We start from the raw sequence: 20,819 nt of genomic DNA, 5'->3' as shown, positions 1-20,819 counted from the left end.
TGTGCTGGACTCGGTATACTTCCAAGACAGTGTAGACAGTATTCAGAGGTCAGTTTTTAATGACCTTGGTTTGCATGGCAGCAAGAATTAACTTGGAAAAACTGCACAGACAGATGTGGTTGATAGCTAGAAGCAGTGCCTATAACTTTGGTTATATTTTAATGATGGAAGCTCGGGGGATATTCCATTTCAAGTATAATGAAGTAGTCCATAAACAAGTAGGACAGCAGCTAATCACATTCTATCATACAGTCCCGAAAGCAGTCAACTTGTTGTTTGACTATTTGATCTTTAAGGATGAAAACAATTTGGTCAATAATAGTTCTTTGAATTAAGAAATATAACTGTGTCTGTCATTGGTCATTTTTAGTGTTCCTTTAGGGAAGAGGCTGACATACTCTTCATTAATTTTTCACCACCCAATATGGTAGTTGGCACATTTAAAAATTCTCAACATGCACTTTTTTCCCTTTGAGCTAAAGCAATCAACTAAAGCATACATAGCTTTCTTAATGTGGGATGCTTGACATTTGAAAGTATACCTATGAGATGTGACCATTTGGTCTTTGAACAATTCAATCATTAATTCTTTCTGCAAATATTTGTTGAACAGTTACTATATGTCAGCACTGTGCTAGCATAGTCTATTTTGTGCAACCCCCTGCTTTCTAGGATCATATAATTTTGTTAAAAAGGAAAAATCAGTGCACATAATAGATTAATCTGTAAAGTGATTCAGTCCTGTTTTCCATGCTTTTATCCAGAGTTCTGTGAATTATTGGAGAAAAAAACCTAAAACAGTGCCATTATTAATCCAGTCTCCAAATCCTCACTAGACAATCAACAATTGCCATTTTATGCAATTCTCCAAGCTATTAAATCTTCCATTTTCCCTAATAGCTATTCCAAAACATCTACACTTTCTTTATCCTCTGACCTCACTACTTCCCTCATTCTTGGTTGATGATCATCCTTTCATGTTACCAGAGTAAACGGAAGATGAGGACTTCTTTAGAGTTCTGTTATTAACCTACAATCTTAGCGTTCATCTCCACCGTCCTTTCCTCCTCTTCTAATTCAGTGGAGGGAGTGATCTCTTATCCTCATTTATTTACTTATTGGATACTTGGATAGGCTGAATGTACACCAATGGATACTACAGACATGGTTCTTTTCCTCGTGGAGACTGCACTCCACCTAAAACTACTTATTACTTTCACCTAAACCTTTTTCAGTTTATCAACTAAGCCGTGTTATCTCTCAATGCTGGGTCTTCGAGTATATATTTCCCTCTGCAGGGATGATCTCTCCCCAGTCAGTTATTTTCTTGGTTCATTGTTATCTTCCAGGTCTCAGATTGCATATAATGACCTGCAGTTATCCTTCTCTGACACTACACCCTCTAGCCCAAGGTAGGCTGCCCACCTATATGCTCCCATAGCCACTATTCCTCTCATTGAAGCACTTACCACACTGCATTTTCATGGTTTTTATACTCGTCCTACTCTGTAGTAGAAAATAAGCTGCATGAGGATAGAAACATAGATCTCTAATTCACTGATACAATAACAATATTTAGGCTGCTACTTGACACATAAGTAAGTGTTTAATGAGTTAAATAGAGGAAGAAGGGCTGGCATAGAAAGTTAGTTCTACTGGAGTACAACTTAGAAATGGGAGAGTTTGTTCCATGCTTCTTCCCTAGCTTTTAGTGGTTGCTTACAATCTTTGGTGTCCGGTGTCCCTTTGCTTATAGATTCATCATTCTAATCTCTGTGTCACTTACCACATAAATTCCTCCCTGTGTATTTTTTGTGTCTGTGTCCAAATTTCCTCTTCTTATAAGGGCACCAATCATTGGACCCTAATCCTACCCTGATCCAGTATAATTTCATCTTCTTAAGTTACATCTGCAAAGAACCTCTTTCCAAATAAGGTTAATTACATTCACAGGTACCAAGAGTTAGAACTTCAGCGCATCTTTTTGGGGGACATAAGTCAACCTATAACAGATGTCATGTGAGTAGATTGTGGTGTATGGGGCCAGATGGATGGGATTAAGGATGGTTTGTAATATAGAAATAGAGGTAGCACTATAGATCAGTGTCTAAAATCTTCAGTTATTATGGTAAGGAGGCTGTGGCAAGTTGGAGAGATCTTTTCAGGACAAGACAGAGGAATGGCCAAATCCATAAAAAAAGAAAAGTATTGAGGCTGAGGAACTGAATATTCTAGAGAAAGAGAGGGAAGATTTCAGTTTACAAAAGAAAAATAATGTTTCTTCCTTTGAGCAAAGGGAAAGCAGAAAGGATAGGTATAGAAATGTGAATTTTTCAAATAAAATAGGCATTAAAGCAATGTGCTGAAGGTATGAGTGGGTATTACAAGATACGTAGTAGGAGAAAAAGTTTTGGGCTGTGGCTATATTAAGTTAATTGGGTGATCTGTGAGCAATTCTTCAAGCATGATTGAAGATGCTCTTTGTCAGTGCCTTAGAAATTTTAAACAGAATCACTTCTTTCAACCTCAAATTTTGTCTTTGGAATCCAGAGAGAATCCAAAGAGCAAGAAGATAAAGTTTTGGCTTTTAATTAACCATATTGGCAGTGGCCAGTGTGATTAACTACTCTCTCAAATTAAAATAAAAGATGACTTTTTTTTTTTTTTTTTTTTTGGTATTTGTTAAAGCAAAGTTTTCTTTCTAAAAAGGAAGAGATGTCAAGTAGTGTGTTATCAGTATAGACCAGTTCCTACAGGGAATGGTTTGTTGTTGTTGTTGTCGTTTAGCTGAAATGTATGCACATTCATAAGTTAAGTTGCCTGTGAGTGTGGGTGTTTTCTCAGACAGGGCCAGCCAGGGTTCAAGATACATTCTGTGTTTCCTTTAATAAAACCATGTAGACAGAATGTGTACAAAACTACTAGTGCTTTCTGTAAAGCAGTAAACACCTTATCTAGCAGATCCTAAATAAACTCTGACAGGACCAGTATGCTTAATAATTTTGAATTGTTTAGAGACACCTCAGAGCCCTCTCCTAAAAAAGTCACATGAAATAAAGTTGAACCAACTCATTGAATGATTATAAGACATCATGGGGCTTAGTTCTCTACACCCACAAAGAATATTCGGGTACATTGTAATCATATGACTTTTCAAAGCATTTGAGTCTTTATTCTGAGCTTCAGCACAGTATCAATCTCTGCTGCCAAGTTTCTGCTTCAGGCCCCACCTCTCACTGACACCTCCTCCTCAGCGTAGGCGGGCAGCAGGGGAAAAGAGTGAACTGTGATCCGTTCATGGTGTTCTCTTTTTACAGGGTGGGAAAAAGATTTTGTGTGGAAAAACTTTCAGTTAAAGACTTTAATCAGGTTCAGACTTTCCTGTGCTTATGCCTGCATTTCTTATGTTTGATATGAGGAATCACTGTTTGGAGATATGCAAGAGAATTGAAAAGATGAACCCAGCTTTGTGTAATTGATGTAATCCTGAAATTCTGTATGTTCATCAAGTGATTGCCAAACAGGTCATTTTTAATTACTTGAGCAATTAGGTGTTTAAACTTGGCATGCCTTTTTCTTTTACTAGAGTACTGAAATATTCACTGATTTTACTTCCTTTTGTGAAATGATTACTTACATTTTTCTGTGTCAGCTTTGTTTATGACCCACATGCAGTAATGTTTAGTCTTATTCTTAATAGCCCAACATTCCACAGTAGGTGGTGTTATAATCAGCGTTTTGGGGTGAGAACTACCAACTCTTTTCACTGACTTTGTTTTATAATGGTCTACTTTGTCATCATGTGATGGTCCAGAGCTATTTCTTTATCAAGGACACTTCTTTTCAAAATGGTAACCAATTCTTTAGTTGTTACAAAACTATTACTTCCCCAAAATCAGTATTTTGGCCATTTTCAGTTTCCTTACACAAATCTTCATCCGATTTGAGTCAGGAACTCATTGTATTCATTTCAGTAGAGACTGTTCTGGCTTACTGTATCATAAGTACATGTTTTGATTGCCAGGCATTTTTGCTTCAATTTTCAGCTCAGTAAAGTGGGACTTTATTAGCCCTGTGTGACATAAATCAGGACGGTTGACTCTTTAGTCATTTATCCAGCCTGGAATCCGAAGATATGTTGGTTTTAAATGTGCATTTTCTTTTATCAGTTCTAACTTCACCTATCAAGACCCAGTCCAAATGCTAAAACTTCTGTTACTTATTCTCCTTCTCCTCTAAGAAGTAAGTCATGCTCCCCTCACATAATGCTAGTAGCAATATAGAACTCATCCAAACCAGTTAGATTATGCCAAAGTGTTATTGTCTTATTTTCCCAACAACTTGACAGTTTATTGAGAGCGCTTTATTTATCAAGCGTCTATTATTGCCAGTCACCATAGAATATAGATATACTTACTCCTTTATTACAAAGAAATGGAAACTCAAATTTGCACAGTTATAAGATGAAAGAATCAGACAGTGAAGCTGCCTCTGCTGTTGTCCCATTGCCTGCTCAGTGCTTACCATAAACCCTGAAAGGCTGAGGATGGAGAACTAATCAAAGTTTACCTGAGGCAATGTGATGCCTTATACAGTTACTGACTGCACCTACCATGGCTCACTGTTTCTGCCCTTTGCTCATTCAAAGCCACTAATTTCATCTTTAAGGGGGGACTTTCTGAGAGACATGGGACTTTCCTTGTCCTCTTATATTCATTAGTTCATTCATTCTTTCACTTAATACATATTTAAGAGGCAAGTATGTACCTGCTTTTGTTATACTTGCATAGTACAAAATAGACCAAAAAACTGTCATCACAGAGCTTACGTTTTCACCAAGGAGACAGAATGTAAAAAACATACAAACAAAATATGTAGATGATTTATATAGTATATTACCAGGTAATACGTGCTAAGGGAAAATGAAAACTAGAGCAGGGTAAGGAAAAAAATATATACAGTCAGGGGACAGCATTAAATAGGGAGCTTAGGTTCCAGCTCCTACAGAAATTGATACTTGAACAAAGCTCTGAAAGAAGTGTATTCCATGTAGCAGAACAGCTGTAGCAAAGACCCTAAGTAGACAGTCTATGACTATGCCTGAATACTCTAGAAATATCAAGGCTGTAGGAATACAGCTAACAAGAGAAGTGAAGAACCTCTTCGAGAACTGCAAACCATTGCTCAAGGAAATCAGAGATGACACAAACAAATGGGAAAACATTCCATCATTATGGATAGGAAGAATCAGTATCATGAAAATGGCCATACTGCCCAAAGTAATTTATAGATTCAATGCTATTCCCATCAAACTATCATTCACATTCTTCACAAAATTAGAATAAACTGTTTTAAAATTCTTTTTTTTTTTTTTTTTTTTTTGAGAAGGAGTCTCGCGCTGTCACCCAGGCTGGAGTGCAGTGGCCGGATCTCAGCTCACTGCAAGCTCCGCCTCCCGGGTTCACACCATTCTCCTGCCTCAGCCTCCCGAGTAGCTGGGACTACAGGCGTCCGCCACCTCGCCCGGCTAGTTTTTTGTATTTTTTTTTTTAGTAGAGACGGGGTTTCACCATGTTAACCAGGATGGTCTCGATCTCCTGACCTCGTGATCCGCCCGTCTCGGCCTCCCAAAGTGCTGGGATTACAGGCTTGAGCCACCGCGCCCGGCCTAAAATTCTTATGGAACCAAAAAAGAACCTGAATAGCCAAGACAATCCTAAGCAAAAAGAACAAAGCTGAAGGCATCCATAGCTAGCCATATGCAGAAAATTGAAGCTGGACCCCTTCTTTATAGCTTGTACAAAAAATAACTCAAGATGAATTAAAGACTTAAGTATAAAAGCCAAAACTATAATAAACCTAGAAGAAAATCTAAGAAATACCAGGACATAGGTACAGGCAAGAGTTGATAACGAAAAAGCCAAAAGTAATTGCAATGAAAGCAAAAATTGACAAACAGGATCTAATTAAACTAAAGAGTTTCTGCACAGCAAAATAAACTATCATCAGAGTTCCAGACAACCTACAGTATGGAAGAAACATTTTATAATCTAGTCATCTGACAAAGGTCTAATATCTAGAGTCTACAAGGAGCTTAAACACATTTACAAGAAAAAAAGACAACACCATTAAAAAGCACGCAAAGAACATAAACACACTTCTCAAAAGAAGACACCCATGCTGCCAACAAACATGAAAAAAGACTCAACATCACTAATCATTAGAGAAATGCAAATCAAGACCACGATGAGATATCATCTGACACCAGTGAGATGGCTATTATTAAAAAGTCAAAAAAAAAAAAAAAAAAAAAACAGATACTGGTGAGGTTGTGGAGAAAAAGGAATGTTTTTACACTGTTGATGGGAGTATAAATTTGTTCAACTATTGTGGAAGAGATTGTGGCAATTCCTCAAAACCTAGAGGAAAAAAATTCAACCTAGCAATCCCATCACTGGTTGTATATCCAAAGGAATATAAATCATTTTATTATAAAGATAAATACACATGTATTTTCATTGCAACATTATTCCTAATAGCAAAGACATGGAATCAACCTAAATGCCAATCAATGATAGACTGGATATAGAAAATGTGGTTCATATATACCATGGAATACTATGTAGCCATAAAAAGGAATGAGATCATGTCCTGTATAGGGACATGGATGGAGCTGGAAGCCATTATCCTCAGCAAACTAACACAGGAACAGAAAACCAAACACCACATGTTCTCACTTGTAAGTGGGAGCTGAATGATGAGAACACATGAACACATGGGGGAAATAACACACACTGGGGCTTGTCAGGGGGAGGGAAGCGGGGAGGGAGAGCAGCAGGAAGAGTAACTAATGGATGCTGGGCTTAATATCACATTGATGGTTTGATCTCTGCAGCAAACTACCGTGGCACACATCTACCAATGTGACAAATCTGACCATATTGCACACGTACCCCAGAACTTAAAATAAAAGTTAAAGGGAAAAAATAAAAATAATAAAAGAAATATCAATGATGCAAGTATGTTTTGAGTGGAATGAAGGAGGGAAAAATTAGCTACTGAAGGGAAGAGATGTGAAATTAGTAACAGGAATGGGGGACAGGGGCATTAGTCATGGCATGCCTTAGCCTGTCTAGGTCTTATAAGGTAGACAGCCTGCCCCTGCTTTAACAGAGTCTATGCAAGAAACACCCAGGTAATTTGTGTTTGGTCTTATTGCTCAGTGGTCCTAGCCCACATCTGTCTTCATAGAATAGCTTTCCAAAAATTACTTGCATTATCTGGGCTTAGAACATTGCTCAGATATGTTTCAACTACACTCACCCATATGAACTCACTTTTGGGTCATTATTATTATAGTGTTTCTGGTCAATGGATAAAAAACATACAGTTAGATAAAAGAAATAGATCTTTCTAGTGTTCAGTAGTGCAATAGGGTGGCTACAGTTAATAATAATGTATTATATATTTCAAAATAACTAAGAGCAGAATTAAAATGTTCCTAACACTAAGAAATAATAAATGTTTAAGGTGATGGATATCCCAATTATCCTGATTTGATCATTACACACTGTATACTTGTATCAAATTATCATGTGTACCTTATTTACATATATTACGTATCCATAACAACTAAAAATTAAAAATGGAAAAAAATTCTTTACATTTACTTTGGCCATGCTCTATAGCAGCTGGTAATACAGTGAACAGTATGTACTCAGGAGATGTTTATTGAAAGAATAGATGTGTGAATGAATAAATGAATGAGGATAGACACAATCTTATAGCACAGATGGATATTTCCACCTGTAAATAAACATATATTCTCAATGTAGACATAAACTACAGATTTATTTATCATCTTGAATATTTAGAATATGGTTAACTGTTAAATAAATTTTAATTGTTTTTAAACACATGCATATTACATCAAAGTAAGGGAAACTGGAAAAATTACTAGTTGTGTACATTCAGAAACATGCTGTGGCTCTGAGAGGGACATTTACTAAAAATACCTTGCTTCACCTTGAACAGAGTCACTAGTTAAAAAGAAGTACATAAACCTAATCTGAAGAAAAAATGTTACTCGATTTTTATCTATCTATCTATCTATCTATCTATCTATCTATCTATCTACCTACCTATCTATAGTATCCATAGTGATTTCATTGTCTTTGTGCAGTCTTCAACTTCAAATGTCAACTACATACTTGCTGTCTTTGTTGGCCTTAACCGTCTTTATGGTGCTAATTTATTTCTATAGCTCTTCTGTAGCTGAGACCGTGGCCTTTACTGCTAGCATCATGGATGTAAATTGGAGTCTCTGAATTTGTTTTAACCTTCTCTTTTCAGAGTTTGGAATAACCTCTCTACTTTTATAAATGTGGTAGATTGATCTTAGAATGTGGCTAAGAAACTTTTGTAAATATATTTTTTTAAACTTCCCTATATTCATATATAATAAAGTAACAGTTTTGGGAAACATGAGCTGATATGTATTTTAAATTTTATAGGAAAAGCCAATATGGGGTATTTTACTCTTTGGTCATCATTTGCTTAATAAACAGATTGTAAATCTGAGGCAAACAAATATATTCATGGTTCCATGGGGTGGCAAAGCATCAATAAAAATAATTACCCACATCACAAGGAAATTAGATAACACTTGCTTTAATTGCCCTATCAATTTAAATCAATTTTCCATTTATTTTTAACAACTATTATGGTTAATTTAACAATCTTTGCATTTCAAATATAATTCCAGAGATGTTGCTTTATAATTTACTATGCCATCATTTTCCAATTAACTATTTTTGCTATCTTAAGAGCATATAACTTTACCTAATATTTATTCAATAATAGTATAGTGAAGTAGAGTTAATATTTTTAAGTATTTTTTATTATTGTTTTATAAAATGTCAAATATTTTAAGGATAGCTTTATTATTTTACTAGGTGTGTGGTTTTTAAAAAAAGTCTTAAGCCAAGTAAACTATAGAAATTATGTCATTAGTCAAAAGGCCTTTGATCAATATCTATCTTCTTGAGTAATTTGCATGTTAATTATCTTATGATTATAAAATGCAATGAAAATGTATGCTGCAAGTATGGTACTGAATGAGCATTCAAACATATTCTGAAAGGGATTTTAAAAATCCTTATACCCGGCCGGGCGCAGTGGCTCACGCCTGTAATCCCAGCACTTCGGGAGGCGGAGGCTAGCGGATCACGAGGTTAGGAGATCGAGACCATCCTGGCTAACACGGTGAAACCCCGTCTCTACCAAAAATACAAAAAAAGTAGCCAGGCGTGGTGGCGTTTGCCTGTTGTCCCAGCTGTTGGGGAGGCTGAGGCAGGAGAATGGCGTGAACCCTGGAGGCGGAGCTTGCAGTGAGCCCAGATTGCGCCACTGCACTCCAGCCTGGGTGACAGAGTAAGACTCTATCTCAAAAAAAAAAAAAAAAAAAAAAAAAAAAATTCTCATACCTTTGTAGAGTCTCATAATAATTTTTTAATAAATTTTTATGATCTCATAATAATTTTTTAAAATACATTCATGTGTCCTTTAACAATAGGCATCCATTCTGAGAAATACATCATTAGACAACATCATCATTGTTATGGGAACATAATAGAGCGTACTTATGCAAACTGAAACAAATAGACTAGTACAAGCCTAGGCTCTATAGTATAGCCTGTTGTTCCTAGGATACAAACCTGTGTACCATGTTACTGTACTGAGTACTGTAGGCAATTGCAAAACAATGATAACTATTTATGTAACTTAACATATCTAAACATAGAAAAAGTGCAGTAAAAAATAAAATGTAAACAATGGTACACCTGTACAGAGCATTTACCATGAATGGAACCTATAGGACTGGACATTGCTCTGGGTAAATCAGTGGATGAGTAATGAGTGAATGTGAAGTCCTAGTACATTGTTGTACACTACTGTAGACTTGAAGAACGCTGTACACTTAGGCTAGACTAAATTTATTTTTAAAAAGCTTCAATAATAATTAACCTTAGCTTACCATAACGTTTTTACTTTATGAACTTTTTATTTTTTAACTTTTTGACTCTTTTGTAATAACACTTAGCTTAAAACAAACATATTGTACAGCTATACAAAGTATTGTCTTTTTTCTATTCTTATTCTATAAGCTTTTCATTTTTTTTTTAACACATTAAACTTTTTGTTAAAAATGAAGACACACATGCATACATTAGCCTAGGTCTACCCAGGGTCAGGATCGTCAGTATCATTGTCTTCTACCTTCACATCTTGTCCAACTGGAAGATGTTCAGGGGCAATACCATGCAAAATGTTACAGCATGGATCTGTCATCCCCTGTAATAATAATGCCTTCTTCTAGGATACCTCCTGAAAGAGCTGCTTGAGGCTTTTCTATAATTAATATTTTTTAATAAGGAGAGGAGTACACTCAAATATAACAATAAAAAGCACAATGGAGTAAATACATAAACCAAGAACATAGTTATTTATTATCATTATCAAGTATTATTTATTCTTTACAATTGTATATGCTATACTTTTATATATATGACTAGAAGTGCAGTAGGTTCCTTTCCACCACATCACCACAATCACGGGAGTAATCAATATGCTATGATGTTACAATGACTATGATGTCACTTGGCAATAGCCATTTCTCAGCTCCATTATAATCTTTTGGGCCCATCATCATATGTGTAATCTATCATTGATCAAAACGTTGTTATGTAGTGCGTGACTGTCCTCTATTCTTGTTATTGCTTCATAGTTTAATATAAGTTAAAATTGTATAAGCCATAGTACAGTGAAAATCATCTCTTAAAAGAGACAGTCACCATGTTTAAAATGATTTGATATTCTGCCATGTTATAAAAATAATAGTCTAAGTATACATTTTAAAGTTTTTGGCCGGATATGGTGGCTCATGCCTGTAATCCCAGCACTTTGGGAGGCCGAGGTAGGTGGATCACCTGAGGTCAGGGGTTCAAGACCAGCCTGGCCAACATTTTTAGTCTCTACTAAAAATTTAAAAAAGTAGTCAGACATAGTGGCATATGCCTGTAATGCCAGCTACTAAGGAGGCTGAGGCAGGAGAACCACTTGAAGCTGGGAGGCAGAGGTTGCAGTGAGCCGAGATCATACCACTGCACTCCAGCCTGGGCAACAGAGCAAGACTGTCTCAAAAAATAAATTTATTTATTAATCAATTTTTTAATGTTCTTTTTATTCTTTATTTTCTAATAGAATATTTTTAAAGAAGTTTTTTTTATTTTTTAGACTGTATACTAGAATAATTCACTTTTTTGTGTGACTAGCCTCATAATCGATCAGTTAATAACAATAAATGCTAGAAAATATAAAATATGACAAGGTGGCAAGAGAAGAAAACATGAAAGGCAAGCATCTAGCTTCTTTTTCTTATCTTCTCTCTGAAATTATTACATATATTTAAACAGTGTAACTTAATCATGGCTGTTGCCTCAGAATTGTGCAATTTTTGAACAATTCTATTTTTCATCTTGAAATATCAAGAGTATCCAGGTCTCTGCCCAAATGATTGGTAGTACTTCTGTTCTCTATGCTAGAGTAACAACAGCAATGAAGATCAGTCCATAGACCAACAATGAGCAGGACTAAATTTGTCTTTTTCCTGGCTCACCTAGGACTCCTCCACATCCTTCACCTGATCCCTGCTCTAACCAGTTACCCCTATAAACAGGACAGCTGAGGAAAGCGATTAGGCATACAGTTTGGAAATAGAACAAAACTACTTACATGGGGTTGACTTCAAAATCTGCCTCATTTTCATTAATCAACAACCCTTCAAATGTTTAAATAACAAACTAGATTGAAATACAATTTTTAGTGTTATTTATTGCTGTTACAATAAGTTGAAGATTCATTTTTTAAAACTGTTAAAATGTGGCTAACTGCATTTTCTAAAAACAACCACAACAACAAAACAAGGCTTTCCATTTTCTGTTCCTTTCTTATAGGTTTAGGCTTCAGTATCGCAGGAGGTGTGGGGAACCAACACATTCCTGGAGACAACAGCATTTATGTAACTAAAATTATAGATGGAGGAGCTGCACAAAAAGATGGAAGGTTGCAAGTAGGAGATAGACTACTGATGGTGAGTGTGACTCCAGCAAAACTGTGTGTATATTTATAAAGCTCTTGTTTTCCAATGTAAGACTGTCGTTGTCTGTTCAGGCTGCCATCACAAAATACCACAGGGTGGGTGACTCAAAACGGCAGAAATTTATTTTCTCACAATTCTGGAGACTACATAGTCCAAGGTTCCAACCAATTAGGTTTTTGGTGAGGGCTCTCTTCCTGACCTGCAGATGGCCACCTTCTCACTGTGTCCTCACATGGCCTTCCCTAGGTATTTGTGCAGAGAGAGTTCTCTCTCTCTTTCTCTTCTTATAAGGCCACCTCTTATAAGGCCCAGTCCTATTGGATTACGGCACCATCTTTAACTCATTTAACCTTAATTATCTCCTATAGAACCTATCCTCAAATAGTCATGGGGGGGTTAGAGCTTCAGCATATGAATTTGTGAGGGGTCCACAATTTAGACCTTGGACAAAAATTGAAAAGAAGAGACAGCAGATTTATGAGTAAGAGATCTCAAAAGTATATGTACAATGTATCTATTTTGTTGACATTTTCAAAACAAATCTAGATTTTCATTAATTTTCTTAGATACGCATGGCATAGAGATTATCTGTTGTTCTTCCAATATAATGAGTCTCCTATTAGGGAGAGCAACTGCTATTTTATAGACTGCTGGAGAGGTGGGGTTTGCATAACAACAGAAACAACACCTGGCTTACTGATAAGTGTATATCCATGGTCCTTTGTGCAACCAGAATAGACACAGCACCTGACTTCCAAGAATTTATAATCTGAGTTCTGCTACATGTGTAAATGGATCTCTTCCTTTCCTCCCCTTAGGGTTATAGCTATTTCATTTGCCAGCTTCTCACATGCTTCAGGAGTCCTAGGCAGTGATTGACATTGACACACAGCCAGTCTTTCTGAACCATGGAGTTATACGATAACCTAAAGCAAAATTAAGGCAATTATAAGCAACAAAGCATTTGGGACTGTGTTAATAAAACTGCCTTATGTCCATTTAGTGTTGTATGCCAAAATCTACAGGATAATAATCGAATATTGAAAATTAATAGTAGGTAGCTCTCAAGTAAGATTAGCGTATCTGTCTAGTCACATGTCTACCCTTGTAAAACAGGACTTCTAATCTATGTCTGCAAGGAGCCATTATCTCCAACAATTTTGTGAGAAATGTCTGGGGAGGATCAGCCCCCAATCTCAACAGAAGATTAATTTTTATGACTTGTGCAAGTTTTGGAGTTGAACCTCCAAATTTTGTATTTATTGTGCCTACTTCCCTCGGCTTTAGAGAGCTGTGTTTAATCCCAGTGGTCTAATTTCATAGTTGCCAATGACCTTTGTGTTCAGTAAGCTTTGTGTTAGATAAGATCTTTGTAATAATCTTGATAGCTAACATTGACCTGGCATTTACTAAGTTCCATGTTCTTTTATAAAGGGCTTTTTTGTAATGTAACATACTTCTAACAGCAACACATTTTATATAAGCAAAAAAGAACTGAGATGTAGACAGGTTTTCTGACTTGCCCATGGTCATATGTTTAATAATGGACAAAACTGGGTTTCAAATTGAGGCAATCTGGCTAGGACCACTCATTACCACCAAGCTATACTGCCTCTTGTGCAACATGTTTTCATTAGTTTCCTTAAATTTGTCAGTCAGTTCTTTCCTTTCCTCCTTTATTCGTGATTGTCATTCATTAATTACTTTTTTAATAAGCATGTGCTGCCCACCTACTGTATCCCAGGCAGTAGCCACTATTCAGGAAGGAACTCTGTCATGAGAAAACCGGATGGGCAAAAAATATACCATTAATGACTTCAGTCAAAGTTAAATTTAAGAGTTTTGGGCTGCTTTACCACCTGAAGCCACTACCACTTTCATGCTCAAGAAATTCTGAATTTTGTTTTGTTTGTTTGCTTGTTTGTTTTTGATGTAAAAGTTTGTTCTTATGATGTTGTTCTATCTTCTGGACAAGAAAGGTTGTTATTAGGGTACAAGACCTGAACAACTTCTCTCTGGAATATAAACTTTATTGCTTGAAATGTTGTCTTGGGAATAGAATAAATTGTGACAACCATATTCTACATAGTACTACGTAGAAAAATGAAGAGGACCATTTCATTCTCAAGTAATGACTGTCTTAGATAGTTACTAGTTTGACCTTTGACTCATGGTTCCATAAGAGTTTGATTGTAGGCAGATCTTCTGGTATTTTTTCATTTACTGCTATTGTACAATCATGGTAAATGGTATGTGCTTATTTCTTGAAGTTCTGTGTAGTTTTTTTTTTTTTTTTATTTCCAAATTAAAAAAAAAAAAAAAAAAAAAAAAAAAAAAACTTGCTCCAAATAATTCTGTCAAAGAATTTTCCAGGCACTATACTATTTTTTATTACCATTTTGTTGACATTCATTGTAGATATAATGATTTCAAAAATAGCTGTGACATAATCCTTAACTGTTTTGAGTTTTAAAGCATAGTTTTGTTTTGTTTTGTTAAAGAACTTTCAACAGTAATAGGTCTCTCCTCTCTTATGTAAGGAAGACGTAATTAGTACTTCCAAGTTGAAACTGGAAATGAAAGAAAATGATTCATTTTATACTTTGCAAGCAAAATAACCCTGAAAAGGAGAATAAAGACAAAATCACTGAAGCCACCCTACAAAAACAATTATCTTGCTGCAACCCAAAAATATTTATTAATGCTCTCTTTCTGTCATTCCTTTCCACCTCCTCTTCCCTTTACTACCCTACATTCATATTCTTTGTGTCTTCCCCCTCTTCTACTCTCCTCCCACAAAGGAAGTACAAATGATTTAGAATCTATGATGTACCAGCTGTACCACATTCTGCATATTTTTCTCTAAATATGCTATTCTTTCTAAAGCAATTTGCACCACTTCCTTCTGTCACTTCTTAGGAAAAATTCCACCATATATTATTCACTCGGAGTTCTGTAAGTAAACTGGTCTAAAATAAAACTCCATTAATTTCTTTAGATTTTCACGGCTGAATACTCACAATTCAGGAAGTCTCCTAGCAACTGCCCTCTACTGAGAGCACAGTCATTTTTTAAAGAGTTAGTAATAACAATAACTCTTCTAGTTTCTCAAGCAAAATAGCTATAATGTTGGGCACCACCTGAAGCACACCATCTATATTGGGTACTTTTTCTCCCTGAAATTCTTCTTATATCTCAGAATTTAACATATCTATCTTAAAGGCCATCTTTCATCAACTCTTTCTTGGTACATCAGAAAAGCAAGCATGTGAAGCAGTCTCTGACCTCTCATAGATCCCCCTTTAAGGGTGGATAATACCTCCCGAAAGCTATTTATTAGGTAATAAGTATCATTAAAATGTTTTCCTTAAAATTCTGTTAAAATATATTTTTCTATATATGTCCCCCTTTATTCATAGCTCTGTCCCTTGAAAACAAGAAAGTGAAGACTAATTCCTCTTCCACATATGTTTGAAAGAGCTATGTCTTTCCACTTTTCCACTTTTTAGTTTTTTAGGATGCTTTAGACCTTTTCTCTCCCTTCCAGTAAATTTTATCACACATTCATTTATCTTCTGTAAATAGATTACATTTACTACAGAATTTCTTTAGATTCCTTACAATCTTATTTCCCACTTTAAAAATTCCACGTAAGAGTATAGTATCTGACCTTTGCAAATATTCTACTTTAAGAAACAGTTATTCTGTCTGTCACCTTTGCAATTAGCCTCTTGGTATTTTAAATAAGATGACTATAATGTCAGACCACTCTGATGTTTAATGGGTCAACCCAAATACATGGTATATGTTCTTTTTAGCAAAATTATATTTTTGAAAATTTCCTTGGCTACTTAGAATTTATTGTTCTCTGGAATTTGTTTTGTTTTTTAAATGGTAAAGTGAGAGTGACATCGGATTTTGTGGATTGTACCAGTGGTTTAGTGTTGTCGTCTCAGACAAAATAGATTCTCTTGGCCTTGAAATTCAGTGGTAGTCAGAGTTTAACAGCATAACAGATTTTTAAATTCTTTCATATATTTTCACACATTGGCTTTATTAAGCCCTTCCAAGGTGGTACATATAGCCCAATATGTTAGAAAAGTGTTAACTTCTTCCCCTTTTTCAATATAAACCAGAAATGTTGAATCCAGGATAATTCGATTGTCTTCTCTGCAGGGATAGCGTTAGTTATTAGTTGTTAAAGCCCCTCGGCACATTGTAATTTAAGGTTTAAAATCTTAGCCTCTTCTTTACATAAACCCTGCTCAACATTTAAAGAAAAAAATTGTCAGTGAGAGAACTTTTATACCTTTTACAGAGAATTAGTTCTTGTGTTTTCTTTCCTTAAAGGGAAGTAGTAAGTGACAGGAAAAGTAATAGAGACATTGAAGTCAAATGGAAAGACCTTGGACTCAGATGAGAAAGCTGGATTTCAGTCACAGGCACCTAGCACTGATTTTACCTAATCTGTCTTGGGCAAGTCACATCCATCTTTGGTCTTCTGTTTTGACCTCTATACCATAGTAGCATTATATTAGATTGGTATTTCCAAAAGTATGCTTTAAAATATTGTTCTCTTTTCTGTGTCACATGAATAGACTCTGTGACCAAATACATTTGCTGAATTCTACAACTTGTATCCCAATCCTCTTGTAGATTCTCAATGAATTTTAGCATATTAAAAATTCTATGAAGTCCTGCCGTCAAGTAAGCGACTTGATTTTGATTAACATATCTGTTTTATCATGGAATCTTCTTCTTAGAGTAATACTTAACAAAACACCTAAAACTAGTGTTTGGTGGAATATACTCGGGATGTGCTATGTGTGAGCATCTCTTATTTTTATTTGAAAATAAGTATCGTATATTAAAGACATCAAATACTTTTAGGAAATATGAGTAGAAACAATGCAAGTTTCTGAATGAGTATTAGTTGTGATGACTGAAATTATTGTTGTTTTTGGTAAATTTACAAAATTGCCTGATTTCATCCAAGTATCAATAAGAAAATCAAATTGAAGACACTGTGAATATGTAGAAATTATCTGAATAACGAATGGGATATTAAAGCACATTTATTGGTTATACCAATCTTAGATATCTTAGAACCAAGACCTGTAACTCTCTGAGCATGTCTCTTTCCTACCAACAACACATTGCTTTCATCTTGAAAAGATCTTTTGCCTACAACACCTCATTTATTCTTAACCACCATCTTTGAGAGGTAGTTAGGACAGTCGTTACTGTTATTCTTATTTTTCAGAAGAGAAAGTTAGAACTCAGAGATGACAAAGGGATTTCCAACATTACATAACTAGTAAATTGTAAAATTGGATTCATACATAGATTTTGATGTCCTAAAGTTAAATTCCTTTCACTGGTTTTGTCAGCATCTCTGATTCTTGATTTTGGGGTCCATGTTTGAATCCCAAGGTAAGCTCTTGAACACTATGAATACCCAATCCTCAGTCAGCCCTGAATAATCAAATCAGGATTTCTGGGGTAGGGATCATACTTCATTTTATTTTTATTTTTTTAGGTTTCCCAAATGATTTTAATGTGCAGCCAGATTAAGAACCACCATCCTACCTTGATCTAACCACACCCTAACCCATTCTGCTGCTACCACTGCATCTCCTAAGGACAACTTTGGTGGTAGCGCTCATTCTATCAAGCCAGTATAATTTAGCAATTTCCTGCAATTGGCTAAAAAAATTTAGAACAGTTCACTCTCAAAATTCTGTCCCCTGAGGTTAGAGTTACTTCTGAAACAGCAGGATAAAACCTGGACAACTGTTGCTTGAACTCTCCTCTAATTTATCTCAAATGTAATAAGTTATAATACAATGTAATTGCAATGACATATTTTATTTAAGGGTTAGAACCTCCTATGGCATTCTTTTTTATTTTGCTTATACTCAGTGTAATAGCCCTCTTTATAGAATTTGCTCTATAAATATCATATGTTGCTGTCATTTTAAAATTATCTTAATAGCACACTCTATCAGTAAAATACAAAAGGTTGCCACTAATATATTTCTCTCCTCTAAATTACATATATATCACTATGCTAATATATTGTTCACATTTTAAAACATATGAAAATGGAAAAAGAAATATAAATATCAATGTGATTAATATTAATAGAAATGTGAATGTTTTCCTCTTGTACCCAGTGGATTGCCCTAGGGTTCATATCATACTGTCCATTTTGGTGACCTCTGCTAGAGAAGAAATTTGAGTAAATCAAAATAACCATTCTTGCTTGCTCTCTCTCTTTATATGGAGTAAAAGGTTAAGAAATGAATTAATGATTAATGAAGGAAGAATAAAATCACAGTGATGGAGCTTTGACTGTGTACCTTATAAACTAGTATGATCTGGTGCTAACATTCTGTACTAGCTTTTCATCCTCATATCCTGTGCCTGGCACAGAGCAAGTATCCAATAAATGTGTATTGTTGCTTGAATGACCTTCATTCTTATTGCTTTCCTCTCTGACTCAACACAAATACAAAATAGAATGCAACACAAATGCTTCATTCTTTCTATAAAATAGGGAATTTTGATTGCTTTTCCTTTGGTGTTCTGCAATCATTTTTTAAAAACTTAGCTTACTACTTCAACACTTATTAAGTGCCAAGTATTTATATTACATCAGCTAGGGGAGTAGAGATGAATATGATCTAATCAGTTGCCCTTGAGAAGGTCATTCCTGGAGGTGGGAAGTGGCACTGTAGGAATAAGTGTTTCACAATGTAGGGAGTGATGATTTCCACATAAAGAGCCCTGAACAGCAGCAAGATCAACAAAGCATGATGTCTGATTATGGCTGTTTGATTTCTATTTGTATGCTACTTTATATCATACAGAGTCTTTTCAACTTCATGGTATCATTCTTTTCTCATAAACACAAATCAACAAATAAATAAGTATAATTCCCATTTTACATGTAAGAAAATGAATTCTTAGTAAATATGTTAACTGACTTAAATTCATGAAACTAGGAAATAAACCAGATCCGATCTGATTGTACATTGAAAATTACTCTCACTGTATCAAGTTGCCTTCATTTCTAGAAACAGCAAGGTTTAACATGTGACTGTTATTTCTAGTAAATTTAAGTCTATTCATTGGGCTTGAGAAATTAACTTTCTTTTTTCCCATTCCGATTTTCATTACTCATGAGAAGATGCTATGTGTGTCCCATAATGAGACCACTGTACTTAGCTTCTGTTCTTTCTTAAAGTTTTTGTTCTTTCTCATTTAGAGTTAATTTTGCTCTAACTATAACATACATATTCATTTCTGAAAAGATGAAAAACAAGAAAATATTTATTATCCAAAGACAATCATTACTAACATGCCTTTTATTTATTAATAGTTATTATTTTGAATACCTTTTATTATAATAGTTAATTTCAGAGTACTGTGGAGATTTTAATCCTTGGTTTATGCATATTTATGTTCATAGCATTGGCATTACTACATTGCATTGGTCTGCTTTGTAATTTATCTTACAACCTAATGATCAGCCACTTTGTTTCCTTTTTAAAAGTTAACTTTAGAGTTTTCTTACCAATGATTCTGGAGTTCCACATTTCCTTGTACTATGACTTAGGTAACCTTAATGTCTATAATCACCTCCCAGTTTATCCCACCATACTGATATTCCTGCAAGAACATGGAAAGGTCAGTATCTCGCCATCTCTATATTGCCCATTCCTCTTTATTATCATATTCTCATGCCCCCACACCTCCCACCTTTGTATTATCACATTTATGTTTGCTTACACACATTCAAATTCCCACAAAACTTGCCATGCCTCCTTGCAAGTCTGTTGGCACCTCTTTCTTCAGCTGGTTTGCCTTCCTTTGTCTGCATCATGTTCAAATTCAGTGCTCCCTCTTCTGTTTGAGAGAATGAGTCATCTCACCTCCAGCCTCTCTTTCTTGGCCTCAGTCCTCTTTCCTATTAGCAAACACACAGCCAGGCCGCACATATGTCCCCCTCTGTGTGTTGCACCCCACAGAGAGCACTTCAATCAAACTCACATGATTTTTTTCCTTGAAACCAGGCCAGTTGCTCAGTGTTCACCATTATAGGCAGCTACTTGATGCAAATGAAAAAAAAAGAATAAAAAAAAAAAACAATGACAAACAATGACAAGAGCAACTAGCCAATCAGTGTAATGTCCCTTCTCACTGCACACAATCAGCTCCAGCTGTAGGCCCTTTATCTTGAGAGTTCATAGGATAATGCACACACATAATTAACCCAAACAAACTCACTTTTGTGGAAAACATTTTGAAGACTTCAGCACAAAAGAGCACTTTTTGGTCCAAATCCGGTACTATTCTGAATTTTTAAAAAGACCACACAGAAGCTTCATCAGCAGCACCCTAATTAAACTCATCAGTTCACAGATGTTTATAAGAAAATGATCAGCGAAAATTTTCACCAAGAAATCCTGTTTACAGATAATAACAATAGTATTAGTGATAAGAGCTAACATCAAGAACTGTACTATGCCTGTCACTTTATATAGGACAACACATTTAAATCAATAGTCTTTTGAAGCAGTAACTGCTATCATTCCTGTTTTACAGATGTCAAAACTAAAGCTTACAAGGTTAAACAAGTCTCCCCAAATCACAC

At 35.3% G+C, this 20,819-nt stretch overlaps 1 protein-coding gene across 12 annotated transcripts in view; it reads left to right on the top strand.

Moving 5' to 3' along the window:
• DLG2 (discs large MAGUK scaffold protein 2) overlaps positions 1 to 20,819 on the top strand; it is a 2,228,225-nt gene that overhangs the window by 1,686,834 nt on the left and 520,572 nt on the right. For all 12 annotated transcript variants that reach the window (XM_077964104.1, XM_077964105.1, XM_015115421.3 and 9 more), the window contains one exon: positions 12,015 to 12,151. In XM_077964104.1, the coding sequence (XP_077820230.1) occupies positions 12,015 to 12,151 (137 nt within the window). The remainder of the gene's footprint in view (positions 1 to 12,014; positions 12,152 to 20,819) is intronic.

The sequence above is a fragment of the Macaca mulatta genome, chromosome 14 (assembly GCF_049350105.2).
Source record: "Macaca mulatta isolate MMU2019108-1 chromosome 14, T2T-MMU8v2.0, whole genome shotgun sequence".
NCBI lineage: Eukaryota > Metazoa > Chordata > Mammalia > Primates > Cercopithecidae > Macaca > Macaca mulatta.
This window is presented reverse-complemented; position numbering and strand designations above follow the sequence as displayed.